The sequence below is a fragment of the Podarcis filfolensis genome (genome assembly GCF_964270895.1).
Source record: "Podarcis filfolensis genome assembly, chromosome: 8".
Classification (NCBI taxonomy): Eukaryota; Metazoa; Chordata; class Lepidosauria; order Squamata; family Lacertidae; genus Podarcis; species Podarcis filfolensis.
This window is the reverse complement of record NC_139611.1, coordinates 5,117,446-5,129,762: the sequence shown is the minus strand read 5'-3', so window position 1 is coordinate 5,129,762 and position 12,317 is coordinate 5,117,446. Positions and strand designations below refer to the sequence as shown.

The following is a 12,317-nucleotide window of genomic DNA, read 5'->3' as shown; positions in this document are numbered from 1 at the left end:
AGGGAAAGGATCAATGGATTCAAATGGCAAGATTCCGATTAAACATTGGGAATAACTTTTTGATGGCAAAAGCTGTTTGGCAGTGGAATGGATTCCCTTGGCAGGCAGTGGACCCTCCTTCCTTGGGAGGTTTTTAAACAGAGGCTGGGTGGCCACCTGCCAGGGATGCTTTAGCTGTGATTCCTTCATGGCAGGGGGCTGGGCTCCCCAGGGCCCCTTCCAACTCTACAGTTCTGTGTTTCTCTTGGTTTACTTACTCAGAAGCCTGCACACCAATGTAGCTTAATCCTAGATAAATGTGCAGAGGGTTATGGCCAGGGCTGTGTTTAGCAGATGTGGTGCCGGGGTGCAAATATCCACTCAGAGCCCCCCAAATTACCACGGATAGTGAGGGGGGGAGCTGCGCACTGCCAGCCATCTAGTTAGCGGGGCGCAGCTTCCATCCTAAGCTTCTGCAGGGATTGCTCTCCTCCCGCGGAGGCTTGGGAGGCAAGCTGCACGCCCAACAGCCATATGGTTGATGGGGAGCAGCTGGCGGGTGCGCAGGGAAAGGGGAGGCTGTCGGCAAAGCTGCGCAGCTCCCCCACTCGCTGGGGCGCCCCTGAGAGGTCGGCACCCTGGCTCAATGAACCACTAAGCCGTATGGGAAAGATGGCTCTGGTTATGGCCTAAGCCCAGGAGGTGAGACCTTATGCCTGAGCCCAGTCTCTCTGTAACTAGAAAGCCACTGTGACTGCTCTCATAGCCCCACAAGCAAACATAATGTCTCTGATGTAGTCTGTGGGACACATCACTCGTAGGCAGGCTTGATGCACATTGAGGGGCTCGAGGGCGACAAGAGGACTTGAAGAAGTAGCAGCACAAGCTTCTGCTGTGGGATTCAAGTCCACAGCTCCGCTTTCCTGGACTGTAGGCAGCATCAGCAGAAGGGTAGAGGTGCTGGAATGGTTTGCTTCATGTACCGTATTTTTCACCCTATAGGACGCACCATCCCATAAGGCGCACCTAGTTTTTTGGGGGGAAATAAAGGGGGAAAAAATTATTTCCCCCCCAGGCGCGGGGCTGGAGCGGGGGAGGCCCGAGCTTCCCCCGACCCCAGCCCCCAAACAGGCAGCTCTCTGCAAGCCGTGGGAGCCCAGCGCTGGCTCCCGCTGCTTGCTGAGAGGTCCGCGAAGCCTGGGCGCGCTGATATCAGCGCTCAGGCTTCGGCATGCTGGCAACTCTCCGCAAGCAGCGGCAGCGCTCCCGCTGCTGGCGGAGAGGTCCGCGAAGCCTGGAGGGGTGCCCACCGACCCCTCTCGCTCTCCAGGCTTCAGCGAAAGCCTGCATTCGCCCCATAGGACGCACACACATTTCCCCTTCATTTTTGGAGGGGAAAAAGTGTGTCCTATAGGGCGAAAAATACGGTATTTGTTGTTGTTCTCTTTGTCAAACTTGCAAATGTTTGTGTGCAACTCTGGTGGCGCCTGTCTGAGATGCCTTTATTTGGTCAGAACAGCTGCTGCTGCTGCTGCTGAACCACCCACAAAAGTGGAGCCTATACATTTCACATAAGGCTTTTCCTTGCCTTAGCTTTACATGTGCGTAGAAACTGTCATGTTCTCAGAGGGAAGCAGGCCTGCATTATCAGAGCTGGATACCTGGTTCAGTGAGAAGAACAGGGTGTGTCCTCCGATCAGCCTAGCCAAGGCTGGGTTTTTCCTGCACAAACATTGACAGCCTGAGGACTTTCACATTCAAAGTTTTATACCTTTTCACGTGCAGGCTATAGATCAGGCATAGGCAAGCTCGGCCTTCCAGATGTTTTGGGACTACAACTCCCATCATCCCTAGCTGACAGGACCCGTGGTCAGGGATAGTCTATAGATATCAGGCTGGCCCAACTTTTCAGACCAAGTGGGTGGCGAGAGTACTTTGAAATGGAACCCATGGGCCGCACACTGCCTTGTTATGTGTGGGGAGGAGGGTGGAGCTGCCATTATTTGACACACACCCTAATCCGCCCTCATGCTCCCTTCCCAAAGCTGGCAAAGTGAGGCTCTGGGCTTTGAGATGCGAGGATGTGGCAGGGTCCTGGAGTCCTCCTACCTCGTTCTCAAAGATGGGAAAGTGCTAACTAGACTTTAGGAAGGAGGAAGGACAACTCTATGACCCTCTCAGAGCTTCATGCCTCCTTCCCAAAGCCCAGCACCTTGTGACATTCTTAATGGAGCTGAAAGCCTGAGCAGTAGAAACCACACCCCTAACTACTGGGTGGTATTTTCATCAGAGAAATGTTGGAGGGTATAATCCCCGCTGCCCCACACTTGCTGGCTGAGGAGGCTTCACTGCTGCTGCAGCTGCCTTCCTGGGCAAGCCACCTGTGAGACTCTCCTAAATCGCGTTAGGCACAAGATGGTTCGATGAAGTTGCATACACTACAACCTGTGCACATCCAATGAGGATGAATGTTGGAAGATTCAGGATCAATAAAAAGTTCTTCTTCACACAACTCATAGTTAAAACTATGGCACTCGCTCCCAGTGATGGCCTCAAACCTGGGTGGCTTTAAAACATGGGTAGGCAACCTAAGGCCCGGGGACCGGATGCTGCCCAATTGCCTTCTAAATCCTGCCCGTGGATGGTCCAGGAATCAGCGTGTTTTTACATGAGTAGAATGTGCCCTTCTATTTAAAATGCACCTCTGGCTTATTTGTGGGGCCTGCCTGGTGTTTTTACATGAGTAAAATGTGTGCTTTTATTTAAAATGCGTCTCTGGGTTGTTTGTGGGGCATAGGAATTCGTTCACCCCCCCAAAAAAAATATAGTCCGGCCCCCCACAAGGTCTGAGGGACAGTGGACAGGCCCCCTGCTGAAAAAGTTTGCTGACCCCTGGGCTTAGGGCATGGGTAGGCAAACTAAGGGCCGGGGGGCCAGATCCAGCCCAATCACCTTCTAAATCCTGCCCACGGACAGTCCTGAAATCAGCATGTTTTTACATGAGCAGAATGTGCCCTTTTATTTAAAATGCGTCTCTGGGTTATTTGTGGGGCATAGGAATTCGTTCATATTTCCCCCCAAAAAATATATTGTCCAGCCCCCCACAAGGTCTGAGGGACAGTGGACAGGCCCCCTGCTGAAAAAGTTTGCTGACCCCTGCTTTAAAAGGATTAGACAAATTCATGGAGGAGAGGCTTTTGGTGGCTACTAGACTTGATGGCTATGCTCTGCCTCCCCAGTTGGAGATGGCCAAGGCCAGCTCACCCATGAGGAAAGGTGAGGTGACTGCCTCAGGTGGCAGGATCCATCAGGCAGCAGATCCCAATCTTTCTCCTACCCCACCCCAGCTCTGTTCCTGGTGTAGATCTTCTCTCGTGGGGAGGAAGGCCCTGTTTTGGAGTCTGCTTCAGGTGCCAAAATGTCTGGATAGCTATGCTTCTCAATACCAACTGCTGGAAACCGCAGAAGGGGAGAGGGCTCTTGCGCTTGTGCTTAAGGGATGCTGGACTAGATGGGCCGCTGGCCTGATCCAGCAGGCTCTTCTGGTGTTCTTACACCCAATGAGCTTTGACCAGGTGGCACCATCACTAAGAGCAAGTGAAGGCAACTGACAGTGCGGGGAATGTAAACTTGCTGGCAAATATTTTTTAAGGTGCACTGAAACTTAGTTGGGGAGAGATGAAATAATGGTGGATAGTTTTCCAGTTAGCTCTTGGTTTGGTCCCCTTTGGCATTTGCAGAAATCAACAAGTTTATACGGACACATCCTTTGCATTTAAGCTTTCGGAAAGACTCTTACGAGCAAGAAGAAGCACACAGCGAAATGAGGATGTTTGAATCAGATAGTTTTTAATAAAGCATACAAGTTCCCAGCGCTAACATTTCTTCATAAAAGACTTAATGCAACCAGAGTGGGAAAATATATATATATACTCCAGCCTCCAAACAGTTTATCATTTCAGAGAGGTATATCCAACACTGTTGAGTTCTGACTGTATCAAGAGGAGCTGGGAGTCAAAGCCTTGGTCTCATGACTCATAACTGCACACAGAGACAATTCCAGATTAGCAGCAGCAGAAGGGTGCGACCCTCTCAAAGGACCTCCTCAAGCTGCCAGGACAGTAAAGACAATTAGAGCTGCCTTTTAGAACGAGTCACAATTCTCTTTTATTATCTGCATACGGATTTCCCTCTTCTCCTTTGCAATTTCACCTCTGGGGCCAGGTGTTTCGATCCAATTACCACTGGGCCTTCCTTTACAAGAAATAATCCCTTTTTTAAAAAACGAAAGAAAGAAATAGCTACTGGGAGACTGGCTCTCTGATATCACAGCTGACTAGTGTTACAAAGGTAAAAATGTTCCCAGTGTACACACAGAGACAGGAAAGAACAAAACGGCCGCTATTCTAATCGGCTGCAGTTGTTGTAGCGCCATGACAGGCCAAGTCCAGATGCAGGGATGGCTCCAACAGCAGAGACACACAAGGTACCCTTGTGTCAAAAACACTTATGGAAGGAAATGTCACTACACCCAAGACACACATCTAAAAACCACCAAACGTAAGAAAGGAGGAAGGCGGGGAAACCTTTGCAGCATAAGAGTTCTTTGGTGGGAGCTGAATCCATGGAAATCTGTGTGTTCCTTCAGTGTGGTTGATCTCATAGCCCTGTGGCTTTAACGCTGATCCCAAACATGAGGCAGCGACCCACAAGCCCAACTGTGATGGGGGTGTGGGCAGGGATGGTGGTGGAGCACAGGTGGGAAAGGGAGAAGGGAACCTCAGGAGGAAAACCAGTGTTCTTGGGAGCAAACCTCTCCCTTTTCTGCCTCAGGCAGCCAACATGAACCCAGTTTAAACTGGGAGCAGTTCCACAAAGGAGAGAAGAAAGACAACCAGATGCCTCTCTCTCTCTCTCTCTCTCTCTCTCTCTCTCTCTCTCTCTCTCTCTCTCTGATTGAAAGCCATAATATTTTAGCGATAAACTGTACTGGGCTGAAATCCTTCTGGCACCTGAGACATAAAATCCCAAGGGGATCCTGTCCAACCCCTGAATGGAACAGGAAAATTAAACTTTCTGCTCTTCAAAAGGCCCCCCCCACCAGCCACCCCACAGACAAAGCTGCCACAGTACCAGGAAGCAGATCCCAACTCAAAGATTAACCAGAGAAGCAAGACCTACACAGGGAGTAACACTGTGCAGAACTGGAACGGCAACACTAGGGAGGTTTTAACGAGGTGACTATCTGAACCACATGAAAGGAGCTCGGATGATTTGCATAAGGGAAAAGTGGAGCTCAATGGCTCCACATCCGCTGACCAAGACCCATGAAACACATTCCTACCTGCACTGATTTGACTGGGAGGTGCAACTCCTACGTAAGCCCTGCTGGAATCAAGTGATATGGCATCACATCTAAGCAGACGATCGCCCAGATGCAATTGCTGCTGTGTAGTTCTGCAGTGTTGCAGAAGAACACTGGCTTCATGACAGTGCCATTAAGCTTCACTCAGACTACTACTGAACAGTTTATTAAGATTGTCTAAATCTACTAAGCAACCTTATAAAACAGAGAGGGAAAATCATCCAGGCCTTTGCTATGCCAGGTCTGTAGGGCAAACTTTCAGCTGAAGATCTCTCTCTGTGGGATGCGCAACACTTGGTGAGCCAGGAAGATGTGCCCTACCTCACAAGAACAGGTGGGGCCAGGAATCACCACCCAGCCCCTTCGTGCAAGTCACATTCTCGCAGCTCTGCTTTCTCCAACCTGGTGCCCTCCAGATGTTTTGCACCACAACTCCCACCAGTCCCAGCTAGCATGACCATATGATGCCGGGGTTCATGGGGGGGTTGTAATCCAAAGCACTGGGGGTGGAGAAATGAGGGTGGGAAGGAAACCCACATGGTCAGCAGGAATGTGACCCCAACATTTCAAGTTGACTCACCTAGGAATGTGAGCACATATGAGGGGGAAGCTAGTTTTAAAATGGCTAAGTGCCCCTTACTTTCCAGAGAATGAGGTGCATTCTCACGTAGGTGAGGAGAAGAGAGGAACTACTCCATCCATGGAGCTTCTTATGAGGGCTAGAGCCTAACTGTGCTTTGGTCTTTGGCCGTGACTTCCAACTCTGCTGAAGTACCGTCTTGTTCAACAAGGATAGGGAAACAACTAAGCAAAATGCATTACTTCAGAAACTATTTGTGGAGTGACGTAGGGTTTTCGTAACAGTTTAAAAGCACCCGACTAATACTGGCGGCAGTTTTGGGACTGACTGTAACAAGTGCCTTGACTTCCTTCAGGAGGAGCAGAATTAGAACTGGAAATACTATTTGTCACTGGTCAAATGCCACTGACTTCAACAGCAATCTAATTAGCTCCAGCTTTTGTTTATTCCTACTGAATATGCATCCCCCTGAATCAAGGAGAGTTCAAAGCTGAGCTGCCAGATGCCATCAACAGAGTACAGGCTACACTCCATCTTGGAATTTTACACTGGAATCTATAACACTGCAAGGATGAAATCTTCTGCATTTCTTAATTTTCTCATTCTAGCACCTAAGTTCTCTTCTCCAATACACGCACACACAAAAATAAGTTAAACTTCCAATGTATGGGTTAGCGAACACTTCACAGAGAAACAGAGCATGGCTTCCTAAAGGTGTCTTCTTGATTTGATTTATATATTTAAAAAAAAAAACCTGCGAAGACACAGCAGATAAGCAATCATCTAGGTTTGTTTGTTTGTTTGTTTGTTTGTTTGTTTGTTTGTTTAAAAAGGCAAGCTCAAAATGATGTTTGCTCGGTCGCCTGTGTTTTGAACAACAGAGGCACAAAAGTCTGTGTGAGCACATTTTCCAAGAATTATTTCCCCCACCTCACTGCAGGGTCTTAAGCAGCATCAAATTCCTCTTTGCTTCTCCCTGCAAGCCATTATCAATTGCACAAGTACTACAGCAAAAGATGTCAAAAACCAATCAGACAACAAGAAACACAGGCACGCCAGCATCTGCTTAAAGAGTAGAGGTAGGTGCAGCATGAAGATTGACATATCAGCAAGGACTCACAGCAAACGCAGTGCTTGAGTTCACAAGAAGAGTATCCAGAGTCCAGGCTTTTTGGTAAACTGAGTCCTGGCTCTACAGCAAGACGGATGGGCCATGAAAACTTGCAGGAAGGACTTTTTGCACATTGACAGAGGTGCATCCAAACTAGCCTAAAGATGCTGGGATAGTCCAAGTGAATGTATTCAAGATGCAGGGCCACACAGCCCAAACAGGAGCAGGCTGCTCTTGTGAAGCGCTGAGCAAGCATGTGATTCCCTTGGGGCAGATCTTCTGCTTTAACAGTCTACATCGCTTCCTCTGCTAGGCAGTTGGACTCTTGACCGAAAGAACCTTTTCGTGATCATTATCAGACTGGAACGTCCTCAAAGGTGCAAGGACTCCCAGCTGGCAGTAAGGAGCAAGGAAACAGATTCACAAGTTGCATGCCAAAAAGCAGTTAAGGCCTTCACATCTGTCTCCTGAACTTTTAAAAATGCTTCAGCAAAGCCTGCCTCAAGCCACCACCCGACCAAATGTCCCCATTTGGAGTAACAAAGTGCTATAGAATTCATTTGAAAGTACCAAAAGAATAGGAAAGATATTGAGTCATTAAGGACCCTTTCGGAGTCTGAGGACTTTCAAGCAGGTCCTTAACCATAAAATACAGTCCCACCAAGAGCAGCTAAGGTTCCCCACCCCTCCTAACCAAACAGTTAACACATAAGCAGAGGATAAAATCTTTGGAGTGGGGGAGACCAGCCAGCTAGCCATGCTCATGATTCATAGCTGGGATTTGCCCAATATATTTAGGTGCCTGAGACAGGAAATTCAAAGGCCACCCTCTTCTCCAACGGACACAAAGCACCATCTGCCGGAAAGCTCTCCTGTGCCAGCCCCATTCAAAGCGATGGAAGCTGTACAAGAAGGTTCCCATGCATTTCAATGGAAAGGTTGCCATGAAGAACTGCCCGGTGAATTGTGTCCCCTGGGCCAGATCCATCTTTCATGCTGGACCCTTAAAACCACCTCCAAATTGTCATCACTTGACTTTAGGGCACGGCTGCCTCTGACAATTGGCAGACAAGGCCCTTTCAGGGAGGGGGCACTTAAAGATTCCTTTGTAAGAACGTGAGGTAAAAGAGGTGGCAGGATATTTTTGAACGTCTGGGTCTGGCCACAGGGTGTGAGGACACCTTTCCATAAAAGGCACAATTCAACAAAATTGACTACCGTTAAGTCAACTTGCCATTACATTTCAATAGTTCACAAGGATTTCTCTCACAAGTGCTGCACCAGCTTCTTGGATTGTCTGTTAAAAACCACAAGATTGTCCTTCATAAAACAGCAGGTAGTGAAGACTCGCAAAAGTTACTATTCAGTCGTTGGACCTTGATGTAGAATCAGATTTTAAGCCATCAAGAACTGTCACAGCGTCACTGAGGTCAGCGGAATTAACATTAACACCTTCCACACCACTCTACGGCCATCTTTGTCACATCATCCCTTCTTTATTTTCAAACCTGCTGGAGATTCAAAGCATTGTGCCCCGCCCCGCCCCCCAAGAAACAGAAAACAAAGTAAGGGATGTTTGAGGACTGTCAGCTCCAGATGCACCAGAAAAATAACTGCACTAGAAGTTCTTGTTGATTAGCTCATGTGTGTTTAGAACCCAACCCATCAATGCGCTGGAGTCCTGCTCACTCATTGTCATTCCTGCCCCCAGTTTATAGAAAGTGCATGGGGGTGGCTGCCCCGCCCTCATTGTCAGCAAACCCATGGGGCCCATCCGCAACGTGGGTGCACAACTGGTGCAACCTCTGAAAAGGGAGCGCATGCTGTATGTGGACGTGCTGAGGGCCAGACTAGGAAGCTGCTTTCCTCTCTATGCGCAGAAGAGGAGCCCGGGGGATGCTCCTCAGGGGTGGCATCTGGGTACAGATCTGTTTCACTGACAGAAAATTGGCTTTGCAAACTAGGCATCGCAGGTGGGAAAGTCAAGCCCTCCCTTTGGGAACATGCAAAAGCCAACACCGTTTCCCACGCTTTCTGCATTTCACTTACCATTTCCACAGAGGGTATAACTTCCGCAACAGTCAGAAAGGAGTCACTGTCACTTAGAACCAATAGGGTTTATGACACCCAGACATTAATTGCCTTTTGTGGGGAGGGCTTAAACACACATTGCAGAACAAGACTTCTGTTACAAACTGACAGTTACGGGTTTTAAGGGAAGATTCATTAGTAGCAACTAAAATAAAAGTGTGCTTATCCTTCTCTCTTGCTTAGAAAAATTAAATAATGTCCCCCCTGGCTAGCATTTCTGAAACATTCTTGATGTGCTGTTGATATGTTCCGTAATCCTTAGTGGGTGCTACTATCAAGAGGTAATCAGTTCTGTCCCATGTGTTCCCTGGCTTAAATAATTACCCAAAACCAAACAAAAACAAAAGACCCACTGGGAGGAAACTTGGAGTGTGGGGAGGGAAAGAGCATCTAAAAAGCAAGTGATAAACCTTACAGCCTGGAAGTCGTTCACAGCCTGAAACCAGCTTCATATGATTCAGGTGAGTATCACAGCAACTGTAGTTTCGACATTCTAGGTATGTATGGAGTGAATTTTGCCCAAAGGGCTTGTAGGCTCTTGATAACGCATTCAAAGCCTTGCCTCCTCCTTCTGTCACAATGGAAACCATTTAGGGTTTCTGCTTTCCCAGTTTAGAAGGAAAGGGGGCTGACGAGAATGGGTCAGAGCTGGGCAGCTCTTTAGTCCTGGAAGAAAGAGAGGCGATAGAAACGGACCCCGCTATGGCTTGCTTGTTGGTCTGAGACACCACTTTGTAAGCTGCGATGGGCTGGGCGCCGACACCCTGGTCCCCTTCTGGGCTGTAGTGACGGGAATACTTTGCCAATGACTGTGGACGGAAAGGCTGGTTGGCCTTCAAACCCAAGAGGACGTCTTGGGGGAGTGTGTGCGCTTGGAGTGTGTCGTTGGGGATGCTGCCCAGCTCTTGAGATGCATCTTTGGGAGGATCGGGGCCTTCGCTTGCTCTGGCAGAATGAGGGAGAGCACCGGATGGCTGGGGCAGCGAGGCCACAGAATACTGACCTTGCGAGAGAGGAGAGCCATGCAGCCCTGTATCTAGGTTCTGGAAGGAAGTGTTAAAGGTGTACTGTGGAGCAGAGCCCAAGAACCCCACCGGGACAGGAGATTCCTTTGCCTCGCTGTGCGGCATAAACTCTTCCTGGCTCTTCTTTTTCGTGAAGGGAGCCCGCAGGAAGACGTCGCCCTCATCCTGCTGCTTCGCCAGCCCGTGGCCCTTGGAGACGAAGGGCGCTTTGGCGAAGATGTCCAGGTCGTCGTGAAGAGTCATGGAGCTTCGGAATGGAGCTGTGGCAAAGACGTCTCTCTCGTCCGAAGCTCCTCCGGGGGGTTGTTGGAAAGCATCAAGCTGCACCCCCATGCTCTGGGGAACTTGCAGATTAAGGTCTTCTTGGGGAATGCTACCCCTTTCCAGATGCTGAGGGTTCAGTTTATAAGCTTCCTCTTCCTCTTCGGAATCCATCAGCAGAGGCCTGGATCCGCTGCAGTCCAAGATGTCCCCCTCGTGGTCCGTCCCTTCCCCTTCACTGCTGTGGAAAGAGCTGTTGCTGGAAGGGCCATCCCTCGATAAGTACTCCGATTCTTCCCCGTGTTCCGCGCTCCGTGATCTTCCATCCAGCATCTCAGGCTGCCGTTTCTTCACCGGGAAGCAGCCAACAGCAGACACTCCAGGACCGTGCTCAGTGCTGACCACAAAATAGATGGTTGGCTCCCCCTGCAGACCTACAACGCATAAAACAAGAGAGTTAACCTGCCGATCTTAGGATTCTCTTGGCAGAACTAAGGCACAGATGTGTTATGATGTTGATCCAAAATCAGCAGCACAAATGTGGGGGTGGGGAATGGAGGGAGGGAGAAATACATTTGAAATAATAAATAAATATATGCAAAGATGAAGCCGGGTAAATTACAGCACATAGACTGGAACACGACTCTATGTCCTCTCACATTTCAGGACTCCACAAAAATGTGTGTTGGAAAAAGATGGAGGATGTTATAAATACACAGACATTCAAACCTCGGGATATGACTGGAGCGGGTGGCGAGTGGGATGGCAGACACAGAAATCTGCACAGCTGAGGGTCACTAGCACACAACCATCGCTTTTGGTTTTGTGTTTTTAAATTTGAAACAAGGAAGACAAGGCGGCAGTGGTGAGTGAAGGAACTAGAATAGTGTGGTCAGATTCTGCTAAGTGTTGAGAAACTAAGTGTGGGGTTGAACAGGGTGCACAATTAGCTGGCGAGAGAGTTTTCAGCACTCTGTCTCCCTGCCTGTTGCCCCCCCCCCAATGGCCAACAATCCCCACTGGTTCTCTCCCACATTATGCAGCAACAAATTGTTGTTGCTGAGTGTGGTAGTGGGGAGGTGGGAATCCAAACCATATGAACAAAAGAAAACATTTGTATTTGCTGCCTTGGAATGAATCCAATCTGAGGTGTTTGTTCCTCTGAGTTTTAGTATTTAGCAGGGAGGTTCCAGTGTCTCAGGACAGTGTTTTGGATATTTAATTTTGCGAGCCACCCTAAAGAATGGCCACCAGTCCTAGTGGATTCCAGGACATGAAGAGACTCCTGAGAGGCCAGTTCTCCAGCTACTCAAATTCTCTGCTAATCTTTTGCTGGCGAAGGAGGATAAACCAGCCTGGGGATTTCGGCTTGCCCACTTGCTCAAAGAGCAATGGCTGCTAATCACAGATGGTGGCCATTCTATTTACATCCTAGCCTGGTAGATGCAAAGATGATGGCAGCCTTCCTGAACCTCCTACCCTCCAGATGTTCATTTCCTATCAGCTCCACAGCCAACATGGCTGCATGATGGCTGATGGGGGTTGTGGTCCAAAACATCTGGCTGGGGAAGGCTGGAATGGGGCATGAACCACTGCAATGTTGGCTCAATCCAGTCCAAAGCCATATTAACTAGTAGAAGCTTAATGCCTGGTTAAGCAGAAGAATGAAGGGGAAATGGAAGGACTTTCTCTTATTACCTCACTGGAGGAATCCAAATTTATTTTCCCAGGCCAGATGGATCACACAAACAGTCATCAGAACACAAGACAGCTTACCTTGCAAGAAATAGTAGCAGGTTATCATGGCATAGGACTCATGTTAGCAAGAGGACAGGAAAAAGGCACATGAAAACTAAACCGTTGAGAACCAAATCCCCAAAGCGTTCGCATTTGCTATCATCCATT

At 48.8% G+C, this 12,317-nt stretch overlaps 1 protein-coding gene across 7 annotated transcripts in view; it reads right to left on the bottom strand.

Annotated features, from left to right (window-relative positions):
- Window positions 1–3,811: 3,811 nt before the first annotated feature.
- The window catches only part of AAK1 (AP2 associated kinase 1), a 98,794-nt gene continuing 90,288 nt past the window's right edge, over window positions 3,812–12,317 (bottom strand). For all 7 annotated transcript variants that reach the window (XM_083629264.1, XM_083629267.1, XM_083629266.1 and 4 more), the window contains one exon: window positions 3,812–10,846. In XM_083629264.1, the coding sequence (XP_083485390.1) occupies window positions 9,717–10,846 (1,130 nt within the window). In that variant the 3' untranslated portion in view covers window positions 3,812–9,716. The remainder of the gene's footprint in view (window positions 10,847–12,317) is intronic.